The sequence below is a fragment of the Carcharhinus amblyrhynchos genome, chromosome 19, assembly GCF_965287045.1.
Source record: "Carcharhinus amblyrhynchos chromosome 19, sCarAmb.v2.hapA, whole genome shotgun sequence".
Lineage (NCBI taxonomy): Eukaryota > Metazoa > Chordata > Chondrichthyes > Carcharhiniformes > Carcharhinidae > Carcharhinus > Carcharhinus amblyrhynchos.
Window position 1 is genome coordinate 14,785,933 of NC_137342.1, and position 22,982 is coordinate 14,808,914.

General features: G+C 41.4%; 1 protein-coding gene across 1 annotated transcript in view; it reads right to left on the bottom strand.

Moving 5' to 3' along the window:
• The window catches only part of LOC145355321 (copine-8), a 343,466-nt gene that overhangs the window by 144,424 nt on the left and 176,060 nt on the right, over nucleotides 1-22,982 (bottom strand). Inside the window, exon 7 of the mRNA XM_080207280.1 lies at nucleotides 2,715-2,778. Within this exon, the coding sequence (XP_080063406.1) occupies nucleotides 2,715-2,778 (64 nt within the window). The remainder of the gene's footprint in view (nucleotides 1-2,714; nucleotides 2,779-22,982) is intronic.

Genomic DNA, 22,982 nt, shown 5'->3' on the forward strand with positions numbered 1-22,982 from the left:
TCTACACTGTGGGAATTCTATGATTCTATGAAATACCCATGATGAATGTATAGGATTACAGGAATAGAGCAGGGGATAGGACCTGGGTAAGATATCTGACAGAATCAGTGCAGACCTGATAGAAACAGGAAGAATGACAGAACTGTGAAAGACTATTTATTATAAGACGTTGGAACGAAAGTAGGCCATTCAGCCCATTGAGTCTGCTCAGCCATTCAATAAGATCATGACTGATCTGATATGATAATCCTCAACTCTACTTTCCTGCCTTATCTCCATAAGCCTTGATTCCCTTACTGATGAGAAATCTGTCTAACTCAGCCTTGAACATACTTCATAACCCCGACCTTTACAGCCCTCTGCACTAAAGAATTCCAGATTCACTACCCTCAGAGAAAAAATACAGACCTTCTGCACTGTGGGGATTCTATGCACCAATCAGCACAACATTTTATACAAGTTGCTGTTTCAATGTGGGTTGACGCAATTATGAGTAGGTTAACTCAGCCAGGAGAAAGTCAGACAGCGGGATGCTCCCACACTCCACGACATGTTTTGCAGTAGCTGCTGGTGAGATTTCCCAGTCTGCTGCTGTCAATGGTGGTTTCTCATTGTATACACCCTCTGGAGGAACCAGAGGCAGGGGTTCACTGTGGGAGGGACTGGAAAATCCCACTGGCTGGGACAGCTGGGAAACTCCAGCCAAACTATCTATGTGCAACACAGGGGAACTTGCAGCCTGAATCTTACCCAATGTATCCAAACACAACAATAGTTTTAAGGTTAGACATCATGCATTGCATCTAAATAATTATGTATTAAGATTGAACAGATATATTCTGTCACATGTTTTTCTTATCTCATGTACTGTTTTTATTTCCAAACACCTAAAACAGAAGTCCCATTTTATTTCATATTATAGATCATCTTGCATTTTCAAATAAAAGTTAATGGTCTGTAAGCTTAAGTGTGAGTTTTTTTTCAATTTCCTTTCAAATTAAAACCTTTGAGTTTTTAGAGAGGCGAACATGACCCAATGTAATGTGATATCTGTATAATGAGAATAAATCACAATTACATGGACTGAGTGTTTGCACCATGTAATTTTGTAACATAATGCAAGGCTCTTGATATTTTCAACCATTTCAGCTCCACTGCAATCAGCAGGTAGTGGAAACCCCAGTGTCTGTGCAAAATTATTAATTGGACGCTATTTTTTACCTGGCAATTAGATGGTGCCTGATATTGGTTAATGGGAATATACTAATAACCATATTTTGGGACTTGCTAATTAATTTATGCTGCAATGCTGGTGGGCATGTTGATATTTCCGTTTAAATTGCATCTTTAATTTGTGATTGAAAAGGAGACAAGGCAAATTAAGCGTCAATGGAAAGAGAGTTATTTCCCTACATCTATGTAAAATGCATGCCAAAAAGGGACCGAGTATAAAGTACCGTTGACACAAGTGACTCACGCAGATTGGGGTCCTCATGCATAAATCACAGAAAGCTAGCATGCAAGTTCAACACCTATTAGGGAAGGCAAATGGGATGCTGACCTTTATTTCAAAGGGAATAGAGTATAAAAAAAAGGGAAGACTTGTTAAAACTATACAACACACCAGTTAGACCACACCTGGAATACTGTGAGCAGTTTTGGTCCCCTTATCTAAGGAAAGATACACAAGCATTGGAGACAGTCCAGAGTATGTTCATTAGTTTGACTCCAAGTATGGAGGGATTTTCTTATAAGGAGACGTTAAGTAGGTTGAGATTGTATATGCTGGAGCTTAGAAGGATGGGAGGCGACCAAATTCAGGCATATGGGATGCTCAGGAGACTTGATAGGTCGATGCTGGGAGGATGTTTCCTCTTTAAGATCAGAGGGCATAATCTCGGAACAAAGGGTCACCCATTTAAGGCAGAGGTGAGGAAGAATTTCTTCTCTCAGAGGGTAGTGAATCTGTGGAATTCTTTAGCGCAGAGGGCTATAAAGGCTGGAGTTATGAAGTATGTTCAAGGCTGAGAGAGACAGATTTCTAATCAGTAAGGGAATTCAGGTTTATGGGGATAAGGTAGAAAAATGGAGTTGAGGGTTATCATATCAGATCAGTCATGACCTTATTGAATGGCTGAGCAGACTCAATGGGCTGAATGGCTTACTTCTGCTCCAGCATCTTATGGTAAATAGTCTTTCGCAGCTCTGTCATTCTTCCTGAAGGTTTCCAGTGTCTTCTTATCGCCGTTTGGTGAGGACTCCTCCGAATAGGGGAAAACCTTTCTATTAAGGAACAAAGGCCCAAACTGGCAACGAGATATAGGTTGGAATTCTCCTATCTGCTGCGCCTCACCACCACTGCCACTGAGGACGGAGAATTTGGCACTCAGCCAAAGCTCCATTCACTGCAGCGTGACCAACGAACCTCAGCCATGGTCGAGGTCGGAGAATTCCAGCCACAGGCTTGTCTGAATTCACAATGGCCATGATCTACTGAGCCCTCTCAGAACTAAATAAATCACAGTGCCTACTAATATTTATTCATTATCGTCATTGAAATATAAAAATGGAGATCTCCTTATGGGAGACAATCTATTATTTAGTAGGTTTATGTCATACAAAGACTTAAATTCTAATGGATAACTTAGGTGATGCCTCCACTGTAATAATTATATAGTATTTAATTCAGAGGGAAGTAAATAATTTGTTCTTACGTGGCAATTGCTCAATTCTTCTGCTGTTAGAATAATTGCTCCACATTTCTTTCCAGGAATTCCCCTGTTAAATTAAAAAAAAGAAAGAAAATAAATATCCGTGCTTTTGTTTCAATCTGCTTCAATAATTCCTCTGGCAGAATATTTAACGTTTTACTTGATCTTTCAACGACCTTAGATAATATCTTTGTTTCAATTACACACAGTCGTAGCAAGTGTCATCATCGTGGGACTGTCAGTTATTCAATATCATGCTCAAAAAAAAGCCATTCACGTTAGCACCGTCCATTTTTCTAGTTACCCATCAGGATTCCTGTCTCACTTATCAGCATCACATTGTAACGCACAAGGGCTGTAACTCACAAAAATATGGGTGGCATTTTCCACTCACAGGATTAAGTGGTGGGAGGGGGGTTGGGGGGGGAGAGTCAGTGTGATTCCTGCTGGGCAGCAGGACACCTGAAAACACACAATCGTGGGCACCGGTCAGCTCATTAATCATGCATCTGTGAAGAGCACGGGAAATCTCGTGGCAGGGTGGACAGGGAGCCATCTGCCGTGCCACTACCTCATGGAGTCAAAGATCCTGGCGCCATATTGAAATGGTATCTGGACTGCCATTCACTCGGTGCAGGCTTCGCCTTCCAGAGTCCTTGTGGCCATAGCTCAGACCGGAAATGCTGGAAGATTTGAACAACCACATCCCCGGATGAAAGAGGACACCTTCAGCATTGCCTCTTGCTGATTACTCAATAAGAGCACTGCCAGCAATACAGCATTACTGGGCCAATCCTCGTTTCTCCCATTCGTACATGATTGTGTTTACAGTCATCTCTCTTTGAGCAGGAAGATGAGGCAAGAAGCCTGTTTCTAACACTGTTGTCCTTTCCTTCACTATCCTTGTCACCCTGACCCTGCCACTCCACTGCATCCCACTAACCTCCTCCAAATGTGACTGCTCCTCTTCATACCCTGGCTTCACCTCTAGGGCCTCACCACTAACACCACCAGCTCCATCCTCTAAGGCATTCCCCCTCCGAACACTCTTCCCCTGTCCCCATCCTACCCCCTCACCCCCATGCTCCATTCCCACCACACAACTCATTAACCAAGCCCTTAGCCTGAAGGGTCAGCTTAACATCAGTCCATGTATGTTTCATGAGTGACAGTTGCTCTTCCTAGGCGTGTATCAAGTTCTGCATTAAGAAGTGGGTAGTCTGTCAACATGGAACTACGATAGCGGAGTTTGCTCACCATTTGCTAGGGGGCGGTATTTAGTTTGCTCCTATTTGGATGCTGCATGCTTAAAGTCAATGTGAACCATGACATTTCTGCCACATCCCAGGATATATCGCATAAGTAACTGCAGGGCCATTCTGCTTTAAAGATAACTATTTATAGTAATTGGCTTTATGAACCCAATCTTACTTGCCAAAACCTTTCCTCATTGTGGCTGAAATAGGCTATAATGACCTGATCAATTTATGAAATCATTTATGTTACAATGACACAAAATTTTCAATTCATTGCAATGTCTCAGAAGCAATGAGAATGGAAGTGAGTTGCCTTGGAGACAAATGTAACTTTTCCAACTGCTTTACTCATCCTCCAATTGAACGTGAGCCGTTACTGATTTGAAATACATCAAGGAACTCCTTATCTACTGCACCTACACAGCTAGAACGTTGCAGGGAATGGTGACCTGATCCTAATCCAGGGGAGTTTTCTGTCCAAAATGGTTTCAGATCTCCCAGTCCATATTCCCTTTAACCTAATAGCAAACAATAATGGTTGAATAACCAAAACTCAGATTCTTAAATTTCGATAGGTCAGTGATGCTTGCAAACACACTGGATACAATATGCCTCATCACATGGTGTGCTACAAGTGGATCAGTTCTTTTTAAAAAACAATCAGCATGGTGGCATAGTGGTTAGCACCGCTGCGTCACAGCCCCAGGAACCCGGGTTCAATTCCAGCCTTGGTTAGTTGTGGGGAGTTTGCATGTTCTCTGTATCTGCGTGGATCTCCTCTGGGTGCTCCGGTTTCCTCCCACAATCCAAAGGTACGTGGGTTAGGTGAGTTGGCCATGCTAAATTGTCCCTTAGAGTCAAGGAAATTAGTATGGTAAATACTTGGCATGATAGCAGTGGGTCCTGGATGGGATTATTGTCAGTACAGGCTCAATGGACCAAATTATCTCCTTCTGCACTGTAGGGATTGTATGATGCTATATTATTCTATGACATTCTATGACATCCAGACATTTTAGTTGCTGTAAAGTACAGAATAATAACTGCATTTAAGAAAACCCATGATGGAACGCTCATGACAATAAAGGAGCACATGACATTGCTACAGCAAAATTTTGTTGCATCCTTTATATGACTTCGATAATCACATTTGTGCTAAAATTATGATCTTTCAGAGGGTTGTCTGAACCAGTGCATTAACATACAAGATCATTCAAATCAGGAGCAAAAAACTCAGGGGTGTTCTATTGTAATCTTGATGTTGATACCTAGGCCAGTTAAGTGCTATGTAGTAGTCATTATCAAATCTGCAAAATTGTCTGCGTTGTCATGAGGTTCACAACTTACAGTTCGATCACAGAACCAGGAGAAATGCTCGAACAACTTCACTACATCTTCGTTAGTCAGAATGGAGAAGGGGAGAGGGTGGATACTGTTCATTTTCCAGCCTCAACAGTTCAGCCTGTTAAAGAAAGTGTTGTTTCTACCCACAGGCAGTACAGACTTTGCACAATCACCATACTAAGGGATGATACCAGCTTTCAAGACAGTTCCCTTGCAGCAAAACAATTGAAAGCATCTGTTCTGGTGACATTGTGATAGTATGTTGCCGGGCACGTAATCCTACTGGATGTACTATATATCGATATTAATGCTTTGGGAGCAGTATCCAAAACGTAGTATGGAATGTACACATTTACAGTTCTGAGTGTCCAAGCAATTCATGCCCGAGAACGTCTGGTGTGAGATGACAAAACATTATTAACTGAACTGTCACTTGATGAAGTCAACATGCTCTCAAGCCTGGAACACATTCAAATTTATAATGATCTCACAGACATTATAGATACAATAAGACCAAAACAATGATGTGAACTGGGGAAATTCTAACACTTTGACAGCCAGCCTTTCACCTTTGGAAGTAACTACACAGCAGGGAAGAGCTTGAGATATTCTTTGTGTTGTGACAGCTTTAGCCATCTCTGATTATTAATCATGATGTTTCCTATTTTCACCATTATGTTGGGGGGTTTTCTACACATAAAACCTGTAAATTCAGTTGTTGCCCTCTCTTCATTAGGCAGCATATTGTTGCATTGAAACTTGTGTGTCTATTTAATGATTGAGCCGAAATAACAATCAAATGGAGTGTTACCTAAACTGATTATTATAACTAAATGTAATCTGCACTTTATAAAGGGATTGCTTATTTATGCAATTAAAGTTTCTAATAGAAATTGTCTGCTTATTTATGGGTTTCTGTTCTAGCCAATGTCCTCAGATAAAGAAAGACCTTATACCACCTGCTCTACTGTCATTTTAGGGAAACTCCTGAAAGGGTTAATAATCACATACCTTTAAAAGTCACATAAGCTGCAAGCTGTACCTCGGTCATACAGGAAAAGCTACGTGCAAATGACAAGTTTTGATTAAAGTAAGCCCAGATAAGGACCATCTAATTGATGGATGTGCAGCTGCAGTTCATGTCTGTCCATTACGACAAGGAACAGTGGAAAGCAAGGTTAAGATACCATTGGTCAGAGATACTGCTATCATTTCTTGATGATATAACAGAGTCATAGAGGTTTACAGTATGGAAACAGGCCCTTTTGCCCAACTTGTCCATGCCGCCCTTTTTTTTTTAAATCCACAAGCTAATCCCAATTGCCCGCATTTGGCCCATATCCCTCTATACCCATTGTACCCATGTAACTATCTAAATGCTTTTTAAAAGACAAAATTGTACCCGCCTCTGCTACTACCTCTGGCAGTTTGTTCCAGACACTCACCACCCTCTGTGTGAAAAAATTGTCCCTCTGGACCCTTTTGTATCTCTCCCCTCTCGTCTTAAACCCATGCCCTCGAGTTTTAGATTCCCCTACCTTTGGGAAAAGGTATTGGGCCCGATTTTATCAACAATTTGCGCCTGTTTTTGGGAGCAAAATCATGTTAAAAGTCGGGTGGGAGGCCTTTACCGCGATCTACACCCAAGTCCACACAGATCACCATTTTACTGAGGCCCACGAATGGCAGGGGTCCGTTCTATGTCCAAATCGGGCGTGATCATTTAAATGTATTTGCATACATTTAAGTTGAATTAATGAACTGCCCGTCCAACTCTATCAGCATTTCCCCCTTTGCCACTGCGTTTACCAATCCGGAACTGCACTTTTATGGATTTGCTGAATAAAAGTCTGAGCTCTGGTCGTTCTGGCAGCGCTAAGCCCCGCCCACAGCGTGAATCAGGCTGGAGATGGTTAACAGCGTATGGGCGACTGAAAGCAGATTTCTAAGTCAGATTTGTACTATGCCCAGAATCGGCACTTAGAATGAAAATGGTAAAATCGGGCCCATTGATTATCTAGCTGATCTGTGCCCCTCATTATTTTACCCCTTCTATAAGATCACCCCTCAGCCTCCTATGCTCCAGAGGAAAAAGGTCCCAGTCTATCCAGACTCTCCTTATAACTTAATCCATCATGTCCTGGTAGCATCCTAGTAAATCTTTTCTGCACTCTTTCTAGTTTAATAATATTCTTTCTATAATAGGGTGACCAGAACTGCTCACAGTATTCCAAGTGTGGCCTTACCAATGTCTTGTACAACTTCAGCAAGACATTCCAACTCCTGTATTCAGTGTTCTGACCGATGAAACCAAGCATGCCGAATGCCTTCTTCACCATTCTATCCACCTGTGACTCCACTTTTAAGGAATTATGAATATGTACTCCTAGATTTCTTTGTTCTGTAACTCTTCCCAATGCCCTACCATTAACTGAGCCCTGGTTCAATCTACCAAAATGCATCACCTCGCATTTATCTAAATTAAACTCCATCCGCCATTCGTCAGCCCACTGACCCCATTATTAAGATCACATTGTAATTGGAGATAATTTTCTTCACTGTCCACTATAACACCAATCTTGGTGTCATCAGCAAACTTACTACTCATGCTTCCTATATTCTCATTCAAATTATTAATATAAATGACAAATAACAGTGGACCCAGGACTGATCCCTGAGACACACTGCTGGTCACAGGCCTCCAGTTTGAAAAATAACCCTCTATAACCATCCTCTGGCTTCTGTGAAGAAGCCAATTTTGTATCCATTTAGATACCTTACCCTGGATCCCGTAAGATTTAACCTTATGCAACATATTATGCGGTACCTTAAAGGCCTTGCTAACGTCCAAGTTGACAACATCACCTGCACTGCCCTCGTCTACCTTTTTGATTACCCCTTCAGAAAACTCAAATCAAATTTGTGAGGCATGATTTTCCACTCACAAAGCTATGCTGACTGTCCCTAATCAGTCCTTGCGTCTCTAAATGCCTGTAAATCCTGTCTCTCAAAATACCTTCCAATGATTTACCCACCTCAGATGTGAGGTTCATTGGCCTGTAGTTCCCAGGCTTTTCCCTGCAGCCCTTTTTAAACAAAGGCACAACATTTGCCACTCTCCAATCTTCAGGTACTTCTACCGTGACTATTGATGATTCAAATATCTCTAAGGGACCCGCAATTTCCTCCCTAGCCTCCGACAACGTCCTGGGATACACTTCATCAGATCCCAGGGATTTTTCTACCTTGATGAACTTTAAGACCTCCAGCACCTCCTTCCCTGTAATATGTACACTTTCTAACATGCACAAGTTTTAATTGGGCATTATACCCTTATACATGCATAATGTGACCTTAACTATGATTGGCTAGAGATAACTCCTCTACATCTATTGGTATATGCTAATTACTTGTCATCAAAACTGAGGCTTTAATTGCCTGTGTATTTCTAAATTTTTCACTCTGAATGGTCTGAATCATTTCATTGCGAGTCCTATAGCTATAGTCTTCTTTACTAAATCATCTTGAACCACTCTGTGACTTTGTCTGACTATTTGAGGGGAATGGTAGCTTTAGGAAAGAAAACCTTCATAACAACATCCGAAACAACTTTAAACGCGCAATTATGGAGTGTGCTTTTTAATTGGCTGGGAATCAATGCTTTATGTTGGCTTTCTGCTCACCCATGTCAATTTGAAACCAATCCAATTCATCCATAGTTGGTCAATTTTTCCTTACATGGTTTAGACAGGCAGAAGGATAGAAGCATCAGCTGGATCCCAGGAAATTGAAGCACGGACAATGGGCAGAGGGTGGGGTGGGGTGGGGTGGAGGGGAGGATTTGCTCTCCACAGCAGACAGATAAATGTGAGGGCAGGAGGGGGTCTTGCTGTAACGAAGGAACATCTGGGCCGAGAGATTGACTTGTTCCTTTTGACTTCACAAACTGGACCCTCTTCACATGTCTCCATCAGGACTTCCCCTCAAACCAAATTGCTTGCTGGCCCCAGTGGAGTAATTAGATCTCAACTGGTGTAAGTAAATAACTTCAATTAAAATTGGAAACAACCTGGGTGGCTTTCTAACAGCACCATAGGTTTGCCTACATCATGTGGACCTCAGCGGTTCAAGAAGGCTGTTAACCACCATCATCAAGGGCACTTAATGATGGGCAACAAATGCTGGCCTAGCCAGTGAAGTCCACATCCCATAAAGGATAAATTTAGCAAAGAGGTAAACCAGGGCATTTTTATTGCCCACCCGCCCAGGTTATTACAGTTAAAACTCCATCCCACCATCCACAATAGATATCCTCTACACTGGGGAGACTAAACGCAGACTCAGTGCCCTCACGTGGAACACTGCCACCTAGTCTACAAGCAAGACCCCGACCTTCCTATTCACGCCAGTTCAATTCACTATCTTGCTCCCATGCTCTGCTTCCACACTTAGCCTACTGCAATGTTACAGTGAATCTCAACACTGGAGGCAGAGCACCTCATCTTCCAATTCGGAGTTTTGGACTCAATATCGAGTTCAACAACAACAGACCATGAACTCTGTCCTCCATTTTGATCTCAACCACCAAAGTCGTCCCCAACCCCCCACCCCTTGCCCCCAACAGGGCCAGCTGCAGCATGTTCTTAAGTTTTGCTTTCACAAAGCACCGACACTTGTTCTTCTTTTAACATATTCTGCTATGCCACCATCTTCACCATCTTAAGTCATTAACACTCCTGTGTCTTGTGTCTATGATGTCATTGTCAAATCTCTCTTCAGTTCTCACCTATCCTGACCTTCTATTTTGCCCCAGCCCCTCTTACACGGTATGAAACCCATCATATTTCTGTTTCGCTTCAACTGTGACGAAGAGTCATATGGACACAAAATGTTAATGGTTTTTCTCTCCACTGATGCTACCAGACCTACTAAGTTCAACCAGCATTTTCTGTTTTTAGTTCAGAGTTCCCAGTATCCACCCTATTTAAAACCCTTTGTGCCACAGAAATATTTATATTCATCCTTCATCCAGGAAAGAAAAGTAGAACAACTTCAACAAAATGCAAAACAAAAGGCAAAATTCTTCCTGGCAATAAGTATCATCAGACAATTTACAGAGTTTGTCTGCAGCGCAAAATCTTAAAAATTAAGGCGCTCTACGGTTCTTGCCACTCTAACTTCTGGCAACTCTCTGCGACTGAATGAACAGGAGAGCAGTTCCAAATATATTCCGAACTACCGTATTGTTTTAAAGGATATAATGGAACATAAATAACAATATATCTCCGCAACACAAGCAAAAAAAAGCAATGACGTTTAACTAATTATTTTCAAGTAAGGAAAAGCTAACACAAGTACACACAGTTAAAATAGTTTTCAGAAACGTAGCTATTGGAGTGCAGCACTTTGAAAGGATCCCACTGCATCTGCATCTGATCCCACACCTTATCTGGTATGAGACTGTGATGGATTGGGGAATGTTGGTTAAAGGGATAATGGTGGATAGGTGACCACATGGGTGAACTGTAACAATTGTTCATTTCTGTCTGGCACAAAGACAAAACAGGAAAGACTGCAGAGAAATTAGAGATAGCATTAGACCCAAGGAAGAGGCATACAAATTGGCCAGAACATAAACAGCAAACCTATAGTATTATATATAGGGAGTAGTATATTTAGGGATATATAGAGGGTATATATAGGGACTATAGTATACATATGGAGTAGTTTAGAATTCAGCAAAGGAGGACAAAAGGATTGATTAAGAAGGAGAAAATAGAGTATGAGAGTAAGCTTGCAAGGAACATAAAAACTGACTTTAAAGGCTTCTGTGGGTATATGAAGAGAAAAAGATTGGTGAAGACAAATTTAGGTCCCTTCCAGTCAAAAACAAGGAAATGTATAATGGGGAACAAAGACATGGTTGACCAACTAAACACATACTTTGGTTCTGTGTTCACAAATGAAGCCACAAATTAGGTATCAGAAATGTTGGAGAACACAGAGTTTAGTGAGAGTGAGGAACTGAAGGGAATCAGTATTGGTAGGAAAACAGTGTTGGGAAATGTGACGGGATTGAAGGCTAATCGATCCCCTGGGCCTGATAATCTACATCCAAGAGTAAGTGGCCCTAGAAATTGCAGACGCATTGGTGGTCATTTTCCAAGATTCTATCGACTCTGGAACAGTCCCTGCAGATTGAAAGTTATCTAATGTAATCCCACTATTTAAAATGGAAGGTTAAGAGAAAACAGGAAATTATAGACCAGAGGGCCTGACATCGGTGGTGGGGTAAATGCTCGAATCCATTATAAAAGCTTTAATAGAAAAACACTTAGAAAACGGTGGTAGGATCAGACACAGTCACCGTGGATTTAAGAAAGGGAAATCATGCTTAACAATCTAATAGAATTCTTCGCGGATGTAACTAGTAGAGTTGATGAGGGGGAGCCAATGGATGCAGTTGATTTGGACACTCAGAAGGCTTTTGACAAAATCCCACATAAGAGATAAACGTCTAAAATTGAAGTGTGTGGAATTGGGGCTAGTATATTGAGATGGATAGAAAATTTGTTGGCAGACAGGAAACAAAGAATAGGAAAAAGCAGGTCTTTTTCCAAATGGCAGACAGTGACTAATAGGGTACCACAGGGATCACTGCAGCTATTCACAATGTATATTAGTGATTTAGATGAGGGAATGTCATTTCTCCAGATTTGCAGATGACACAAAGCTAGGTGGGAGGGTAAGTAGTGAGGAGGATACAGAGATGCTTCAGTGTGATTTGGGCAAGTTGGGTGAGTGGGCAAATGTTTGGTAGATGCAGCATTACATCGAGAAATACGAGGTTATCTACTTTGGTAGTAAAATCAGGATCATTATCTGAACAGCTATAGATTTAGAAAGTGAAATGTGCAACGAGACCTGGGTGTCCTTGTTCACCAGTCACTGAAGGTAAGCATGCAGGTATAGCAGGTGGTAAAGAAAGCAAATTGTACATTGGCCTTCATAGCAAGGGAATTCAAGTACAATTCGAGTTTTGTGGCAATCATACAGGGCTTGGTGAAACAAATATTGTGTGCAGTTTTGGTGTCCTTATCCGAAGAAGGATGTCCTTGCTATGGAGGGAGCAAAGATTTACTGGATTGATTCCTGGCATGGCGGGACTGATGTATGGAGACAGATTGAGTCAGTTAGGATTATATCTGCTGTCATTTAGAAGAGTGAAGTGAAATCCCATAGAAATTCATAAAATTCTCACACAACCAGACAGGATAGATGTAGAAAGGATGTTCCTGATGACAGGGGAATCCATAACTGGGAATCGTAGTCTAAGGATATGGGGTTAGGATTGAAACGAGGAGACATTTCATCACTCAATGAGTGATGAGCCTGTAGAATTTGCCACCATGAGAAGCTGTTGAGGTGAAAACATTGTGTGTTTTCAAGGAGTTAGAAATAGCTCTTGGGGCTAAAGGGACCAAAGGATATGGGAGGAACGTGGGAACAGGTTACTGTTGGACTATCAGCCATGATCATAATGAATGGTGAGGCAGGTTCATAGGACCACACGGCCTACTCCTGTTTCTATTTTCTGTTTCTAGTTTGGATCCTGACTGTAATTGTCAAATTTAAAATGTATTTATCAGTCACAAGTAAGACTTAAATTAACACCGCAATGAAGTTACCATGAAATTCCCCAAGTCACTACAGTCTGCCACTTGTTCGGGTCAATGAATCTAACCAGCACGTCTTTCAGAACGTGGGAGGAAACTGGAGGAAGCCCAAGCAGAGACGGGGAGAATGTGCAAACTCCACACAGACAGTGACCCTAGCTTCGAATTGAACCCGGGTCCCTGATGCTGTGAGGCAGCAGTGCTAACCACTGTGCTACCGTGCCGCCCTGTGTTTTGCACAAAACAGAAGGATATCTACTTATTATTGGAAATCTTCGTGATTTAGTATCTTAAACAGATATAATATCTGAATCTAAGCAGACCGACTGTCAAAGCTAATGCCGAGGAGACCCGCAATCATTCACACCAAAATAGCTGCATCTCCAAACACAGAGCTGGAGGCTGGTGCAGCTACAGTTAACAAGTCGTATCCACAATGTATTGCTGAGAAAGTACTGGAGCTACTAATCCACAGAGTAAACATCCTGCAATGAAAGCAATGAAGCATGAGATAGAGTGGGTGAGAAAGAAATATTAAAAAGAGAAATTAATCTCTGGTGGATTTAAAGAATGTGGGAAGTTATACCATCTTGTCTATACAGGTCATACCACTTCTCCCCTGTTTTTATTTAATTCCTCTTTCAGTTGATTTGAATGGTGTAGCCACTTGTGGAATAATCCCAATTCAAATCTTTGCACAAAGAACGTCTTCCCAAACCCTCCTCGTTGTTTGTAACCTTTCATTTTATTTTGTTTGACCGTGTGAAGATTACCATATACCAGGCTAACCACATCATGTAACACTCATGGAATCCCATTTAGCCCATCAAATCTGCACCGACTACAATCCCACCCAGGCCCTATTCCCATAACCCCACATATTTATCCTGCCAATTCCCTGACACTAGGATCAATTTAGCATGGCCAATCAATCTATGGAGTGCGAGAGAAAACCAGAACACCCGGAGGAAACACATGCAGACACGGAGAGAACATGCAATCTCCACACAGACAGTAACCCAAGCTGGGAATCGAACCCAGGTATCTGGCGCTGTGAGGCAGCAGTGCTAGCCACTGTGCCACCATGACGCCCATACTAACTAATGATCACACGGTTTTAAAATGACGTAACAATGTAATTTTACATGCTGACCACTGAAGGATAAAAAGGAAACCAATATTTAATTATAAGCTATTTTTGGCAAATACAATGTCAATAAGTCAGGAAGGTGCTCTTCAGCACACCCCTGTAAGTAAGCAGCTGCATACTGCTTTTAGACAATGCAACTCTCAGCATGGGTTATCAGTATATCTTTTCCACAGGACTGATTGCACATCTTAGCCACAGGGATCAATGGATTCCAAACAGCCTGATAATCTCACAGTTAATGCATTGTGAAAATCTTAATCTTGGCACATTTTCTCCCTAATCGCAATTCAACATTCTCAATAAATCTTCCCCTTGTGGACCGAGAGCTTTGCCAAAGTGGTAAGCTCATGGGCAGCTGCAAATGCCACACTTGCCATCCTGATAAAACTCCTACATACGCAATAAACTTTCAAATGATTCAACTCATTTTCCAGGTTCAGCATGTCCTACAGAACTCCAACCTTTCTTATCCCTGTCAAAAATGAAACTATGAAAAAATGAAAAATGTTTACTATCAAATAAATCGGTTGGACTAAAACCTGGTGTTGTCAGACTTTTTACTAAAAATGAAACTGCCATACTTACCAATCATTGAACAAAATAAGGAAAATATTCAAATGTTATATCCGACCGGAAGCAATAACTAGTTGTTTTATTTTATATTTGGGATCATTCCTGGCCAAAAGAGGAACTTCTTAAAGCTGATTACAATTAGGAAATATTCTGTCCATCGCTGTTAAGCACCATCCGGGCATATTTTCAATAGCTGGTGGGAAATGTGGATGAAAGTCTACATTTGCTCACAGCAACAGGAGCCCACAGCCTCTTGAGAGATGGGTCAATGGTGTGCTCAGTTGTAGCATGTCTTGAGATGGTGAGCTTGATCATCTGGTGAATTTTTAACTTTCTTGTTTTGCCTGTTCAGGTGAAAGTCAAGAACCATCACAATACCATCATGAATAAAAACAGAATGCCGAAAAATCTCAGCAGGTCTGACAGCATCTGTGAAGGGAGAACAGAACTAATGTTGAGTCTGGATGATCTTTCATTAGAGCTAAAGACAAAAGGAAATAGAGTGAGATTTATACTGCTAGGATTGGTGGGGGGTGTACTGGACAAAGACGTCATTCAAAATGACAAAAGGGAATGTAAATGGTGGTGATAAAGGCTGAGAAGGGTGCAGATAGCGGCCTATTAAGAGTTCGGAGTGTGTAAATGGTAGAATCAGACCAGGTAAGGACAGTCACCCTCCCAGAACCTGGATCTTTACAACAATCGACAATCATTTCATGGTCATTCTTTGACTTTTAATTCCAAATTTTTATTGAATTTGAATTTACCATTTGCCATTTTGGGAAATGATCCATGTCCTCACAGCATTGCCCTGGGTCCCTAGATTACTACTCCATTGACGAGCATGACTACACCACTGCTTCCCCTAAATGTTATTCAGATTTGTTTGGTACAGCCATTTCCGAGAATTATACAAATCATTCAAAGTGACTCTTCGTTGGGCTGTGTGATTGTTTTATGTCATAGAAGAATCATAAAATTCCTACTTGCAAAAGGGGGCCATTCGGTCCATCAAGCCTGCACTGATAACAATTCCATTTAGGCCCTATTCCCCCTGACCCCAAGTATTTACCCTGCTACTCCCCCTCACACTACGGTATCAATCCACCTACCCTGCATATCACTGGACAGTGGGAGAAAACCAGAGCACTCAGAGGAAACTTGCACAGACATGGGGAGAACGTGCAAACACCACACAGACAGTCACCTGGGATTGGAATTGACATGGGTCTCTGGCGCTGTGAAGCAGCGGTGCTGAGGATCAAAGGATAACCTCAGGCATGTGGCAGATGTTCCTAGCCCAGTGAGCGGAGGTAGAACAAGATAGAAGGTGAGATTTTTAAGTTCCTCGCATCTTCTGCTGTGACTCAAGCAAGTACTTCTTAGAACTCAGCAGCAATTTTGAAAAAAAACTACATTCATCTGGTTATCTGATGCAGAACTTCAAGGTTTTATGGCTTACAACGTTTTAAAACAGCCACAGCCTATATTTATCTAATGCCTTTCATGTAATGTTATGTTCCAAGCCGCTTCACAGGAGGATGATAAAGCAGAATATGACACCAAGCCACATTAGAAGATGTTAGGTCAGATGACTAAAGGCTTGACTAGAGAGGTAAGAAGTGTCTTAAACAAAGCAAGTGAGATGGAGACACAGGCTGAGAATTCTAGAGTCTACAGCCTATTGGCAGCTGAGGCCATGGCCATCAAGGATGCAGCAATGATGATTGGGAACACAAGAGGCCAGAATTAGATCTCTCAGAGGGTTGAAGAGATTACAGAGATAAGGAGGGACGAGAATTTTAAAGTGAAGATATTGCTTGACCCAAAGTAGGCTAGCGGGCACAGGGGTGATAGTGGAATAGGACTTGCTGAAGGCTAAGGTGCGGTTGAGGTCAAACTTAGAAAGGGTAGAACCAGCCAGAAATACATTGAAGGAGTGAAGTCTTGAGCTCAGGACAGCATAGAAAAAGAATCCAGTAACAGATGAACTGAGAGAGTGGTGAAATCTGAGCAGAGTTATCGGATTGGGAATCGGCATCTTCGAGATGAATACGGGATCAGAAGCTCATCTCAAGATCAAACATGACACCAAGTTGCAAACAGGTTGGTCTAATTCTCACAACTATTGTCAGGGAAAGGAATGGAATCGGCTTCCGTCTTCCCAATATCTAACTGGAGGAAAAGAAGTATTTTTAAAACAAAATGTTGGTTAACCCACATTTAAGCTGTCATTTTTGTCACTGGCTGGTAGGAACGTAAGCACTAAAAATGAGGCAGGTTAGCAATGTTGATTTTGCTTTGTGTGCTGTGATTAACAACAAGCTTAATTAACCAAATGTTAACAGATGTTACCCAATCTTTGTGTGAAATGCAAATATTTTTGACTTCCATACGATAGCAGAATGAATGGCTGATACGTGGGGCAATCTGATAACTCAACAGTTGATATCTCAATTCCAAAAGCCCCAGAGGGAGGTTAGTGGCATTTTCTCATCTGTTGGCGATCAGGTTATCCAGTTCCCAGTTGGCCCACTAGATGGTGTCCTGCCATATGATACCCTGGTGCCTCAAGGGGCAAGAGGAATTGATATTGTTCATCTTCCCTTGTTTAAAATCACAGCTGCATCTTGCCAGGGGACTGAACATCATGCACAATGTACAGCAGTTGTATTGAGGACAGTCCTACCTACCCATCCGCCAAGGGCTGCAGATACATCTGTCTCTTTGCACATCTGTCAGACTTCTGTGGGCAGCACAGTGGTTAGCACCGCTGCTTCACAGCACCAGAGACCCATGTTCAATTCCAATCTCAGGTGACTGTGTGGTGTTTGCACATTCTCCCCATGTCTGCGTGAGTTTCCTCTGAGTGCTCTGGTTTTCTCCCACTGTCCAATGATATGCAGGGTAGGTGGATTAACTACATAGTGTGAGGGGGAGTAGCAGGGTAAATACTTGGGGTCAGGGGGAATAGGACCTAATTGGAGTTGTTATCAGTGCAGGCTTGATGGACCGAATGGCCCCCTTCTGCAAGTAGGAATTTTATGATTCTTCTATGACATAAAACAATCACACAGCCCAACGAAGAGTCAACTCACTTTGAATGATTTGTATAATTCTCGGAAATGGCTGTGCCAAACAAGTCTGAATAACATTTAGGGGAAGCAGTGGTGTAGTGATGCTCGTCAGTGGAGTAGTAATCGAGGGACCCAGGGCAATGCTGTGAGGACATGGATCATTTCCCAACACGACAAATGGTGAAATTCAAATTCAATAAAAATTTGGAATTAAAAGCCGAAGAATGACCATGAAACGATTGTCGATTGTTGTAAAAACCTAGGTTCTGGGAGGTAGACTATTCTTACCTGGTCTGATTCTTAAATTACGGGCAAATAACTCAATTCCAGTGAAATTAGCTATGGGCAATAAATGCTGCCACTGCCAGCGATGCTCACATCCCCTCAATAATGAAACTAATGTTTTGGGCGACTTATTGCTAACTTCATCATCAAGGACTGCAGCAGTTCAAGAAGGCATCTCACCACTAACTTCTCAAGGCAATTCGGGATGAGCAATAAATGCTGACCCAGCCAGCAATGCCCACATCCCATAAATTAAGTAAAAAAAAATTATGCACTTAGCGCAAGAGGGATAGGAGGAGGCTGCATAATGATAAATTATTGAGATTTCACTCCACCAAAAACCTAGCTCAAACAAGTTTAATTACGTTGCTTGGGGGTCAGAATCCATCGGGGATAGATCCCTTGTTACTGAGGGACACTTAATATGCCCGTCTCTTTCTGTCACTGATTTTTTAGTTCAATACATACAGGCAAGTTAATACTGATATGAAAGTAAGATTAAGCACAAAGATATACAGAAGTAGAATGTAAAACCAGCAAGAAGATACATACATAAACTAAAAATCCAGGATAGGATGGCAGTCAGAATAGAAAAAACTGACAGCTCAAAAACAAATAGACCTTTGAAATAGAATTACGTTCAGGTTGCAGTGGGACACAAGCGTGCTGTGAGCTGAGACACAGATATATCCAGGACATCATCACTGAAATAGCTGAAGATTATGGGTAAAGTTGTGATTTTTCTGTCATTTTCCGTGCAGTGATTGTGGGCTATTGCGGATATGTATTGGTACTCGACATTTTAAATTTGATAAATTGTTTAAAAATGGTTTACATTCTTTTCACCATGACAAAATCGCCCAACTTCGGGACACATTTCCTTCCACCTACTATTTTTGTCTGGTTTTGGAATCTCACCTTTTTGGAGAGTTTACTTCCTCTGGGGGAAGCCCGCTGAAAAATTGGGAATGCTCCAAAAGATGAGTGCAAAATGTTCCGACACCTTCAACTAGCACTGTCAGATGTATTGTAACATTGAGGTATCTTTATGCTGTGAATCATCATAGGGATCTTTCCTGCTAAGATAAGTTGAACCTCACATTGAGCAGCATTGTGTCATGCTTGCAATAATGCAGTCAAAAACGTAAAGAAATAAGTACTGTCAACCTCTCCTGTCATGACTTTTATTGTGATTTAAATTGATTAACCGCTTTGACTGTTAAACAAGTCTGCTTTTGAAAGCTGAAAAAACTTCTATCTACTCCGTTCCATTGATTGGCAGGCACTTTGGTGTGAAATGGAAATAGGACACCATTATGTTCTGTCAGTTCCATGCAATGTAGCTGGAAGCTTTTATTATCATAGCTGGAGTCATTCTGAATGTTTGGTTGGGTTTCGGAAACTGATGATGGCTTCAGCTCAGCACATAGTCCACTGATCCAAGAACAACTGAAACTTTTATGTGGCTGTCTTAACAGAATAATAGGGTGTCATCCCCAGCCCATCACTGATAGGGTTGCAGGCTGAGAACCTGGAACCAGGGCACTTGAGGGATCCAGAGGTCTCTATTTCCCCTGGCGTGGTCATAACATCTATCCAGATAAATAGCTGGTGACTGCTCGTAGGTTGTCACTGAGGACCCCGCTAAGAATAAGCTCTGAGTTGCGTTAGTTTCTCCTGAGATTCAAAACAACTTCCAGTACTGACACACTGTTCCAACATGCAACAAAATATTGAAAAAGACCAACTATAAAAAAAGTAGTCAAAATGTGCATTTGATCTCTCCATAAAGGTCTTCAGATCAAAGAGAAAACCTGTTTAAAAATACTGTGGTTAGAAACTGCAGCAGCTCAAAAGAGGAAGCACTTCAGGCTTAATGGAGACAATGAACTATTTAATCTGCCCTGGAGCTGTCAATCAGAAAAAAGATTTTAACAGCTAGTGGACCATCAGTTCTTTGTATAAACAGGCATCAGCTAATCACTTCTTTGATTTACGATAGAACTGCCAATCAAAGCAGTTCTAAGAGCTTTTAGACCAGCTGGGTCTCATTCCAGATAGAAAGGAGGATCCTCGAGTGAAATTCAAAGTTCCTGTCAATCAGACTGCTTCAAAGAGCATTCAGAGCAACTGGGACTCATTGGAGCAATTGCCCCTTGTGAAATTCAAAACTCTTGACTATCAGAGTACTTCAAAAAAGATTTCAGCACACCTAGTGCTTATAAGAGAAAGCAACATCTTCTGCCAAGTGAAACCGACATCTCCTGTCAATCAGAGAGTCTGGTAATACCTGGGACTTCTGAAATCAACCAAAGGCAATACCTACTGTAGAATGGAGTGCTGCTGTGATTATTTAAGGTTTCCCGGTGTTTGGGGCATGAATTTTAAAGTGACCAGACCACTTCAAAGGTTCTACAGAACACAGGCAATAATAAAAATTTTAACCAGAATGTTGCCTGAAATTACCATGACAAAAGTGATTTCCACATTCCCCAGGGCACGAAGAAGTCCAGTCATAAGACCCCAACCTAGGACAGAGCCCCAAGGTCAACCCCTTCCCTTCAGTCCAAGCACCTTCAACTTGCAGGTTCTAAGGAAATTTGGCATGTCAGTTACAACTCTCACCAACTTTTACAGATGCACCATAAAAAGCATTCTGATTGTATCACAGCTTGGTATGGCTCCTGCTTTTCCCAAGACCACAACAGACTACAAAAGGTCATAAACGTAGCCCAATCCATCACACAAACCAAACTCCCATCCATTGACTCTGTCTAGATTTCCTGCTGCCTCGGCAAAGCAGCCCAGGCATCCTGGACATTCTCTCTTCTGTCGGGAAAAAGATACAAAAGTCTGAAGTCACATACCAACCAACTCAAGAGCACCTTCTTCCCTGCTGCCATCAGACTTTTGAATGGATCTATCTTGCATTAAGTTGATCTTTCGCTAGTTATGATTGTAACACTACATTCTGCACTCTCTTAGTTCCTTCCCTATGAATGGTATGCTTTTTATAGCGCGCAAGAAGCAACACTTTTCACTGTATTCTAATACATGTGGCAATTATAAATCAAATCAAATCCCTCTGTAGCCTGGCAGTGGAAGAAGGGCCAAAGGGCACAGTTGGAGCAGTACTTACCTCTTCCCCCCTCCTTACTTACTTACTTTTGCCCACTCTTGCTTGGCACCCATTGTGCTTGGTTCCTGTCTGCCAGGACCAGGAGAGATTGGAGATTGGTAATTACATTCAAATGTATTGAAATCGGTAAACGATCAGATTCTTGTTCGCTCTGGTCGAGGACCTGATCGGGACAGGTACAATGAGCCAGGCAATAGTTTGGACACCCAGCGAGATTCCCCATTTGGCCCACTCGCCCAATTCAACTTGTAATCGGGCTTCCCGGCTAGCGCTCACTTCCCAAAGAATTGCCACCATTATTTTTGTTCAAAACCCTCTTCCTTATTTCGTCGGTAAGGAAAGATATATTAGAGGTACTGGAAGGTAATATAACGTTTAGAATAATGTTTGTAATTGAAAGAAAAACTATTGGTTAAAATAGATCGTATACTTGAACCTGTGGTTCTTTCATTCATATATGATTTGCATTACATAAAATAATTTAATATATAAAAAATATCTGTTGATATATGTTTTTATGTGAGTATAAGATTCTGCAATCTGATATTCCAGGTGGCAATGTTGACCTAGATTGTAGATGCCACATGTGTGACTGGTTCTAATGTGAGATGCAGCAAAAATGAAAAGGGGCAAAAGGAAGAATTCAAAGAAGACAAGTAAAGGATGCAGTAGACAAAAATCAATGTACTGCTAAACAGCGTCAAGAGTTCACCTGTGGGATGACAAGCACCAGATTTTGCAGTCTGAAATAATCTCTCCACTTGCATGGCCTCTCTGCTCTCTATATATGTGCAACCACCCAATGCAGTCATACCTCAGCAGACAGCCTTTCACACTCTTAGCTGCTCAATTAATTTCCCAGAGCTTTACTAGAGTCCTGCAGTAACATTCACGATCGTCTCCCTTGAGCAATGCCACTGGTGGTGTTCTTGTTCAATTAAAATTTAAAATTTTGAAGATATTGTGATGACAAATAATTCTTAATAGCGGCAGTGTTATTTTCACTTTAATGTAAATCCATGTTGCGTGCGTGTGCGTGTGTGTTGGCAGCGGGGGGATTAAGATTTGACATGTTGGTACAAGCTATGAAGCTACAGAAATCCTCAGTGTTGAAATAGTGCTTATTGCCTTACCTTCGGGCTTACATTATATTTATTTAGATTGACAGCTTTGTTCCTGCTGACTTCAATTAGAACCATCTAGGTTATCTAATAAAGGTTTATTGAAATGGTGGACTAAGCACATATCCACTGCAAACCTTTAATCAACTCTGACATGCACTTACAGCCATGAGTAAGGAGTAATAAAATAACATAATGAACTGCCCTTTCATGGTTTAACATAATGTCAACAGACCCCTGAACTATTCTGTCTTCTGATCCCTGTATGCAATGTAGCCGAAACCGCGAGTCTATTTCTGACCACATAAAAAATCTAATGGTGCATTACCCTTTGCAATCACTACAAGACTATAATTTATCGTTCCGCATATCATTATAAATGGGCACTTTTCAAGCAATCTGCTTTCTACTTTGGCTACGCACATATCAATTGTTTCAACAACACAACTGTATATTAGATTAACTTTTATGACACAGGGTTCAATGTCAAAAAGCATTCACTCATGTGACAAACATGTGGCTCTGATTATAAACAGTACAATATTGAATACTGAGACTGTAAAATTCTTCGATTGAGAAATCTTTTTGCTCAATAAGATGCCCTATCACTTTTCTCAGAAGTATTCCAATGCATTTCACATACAATTACA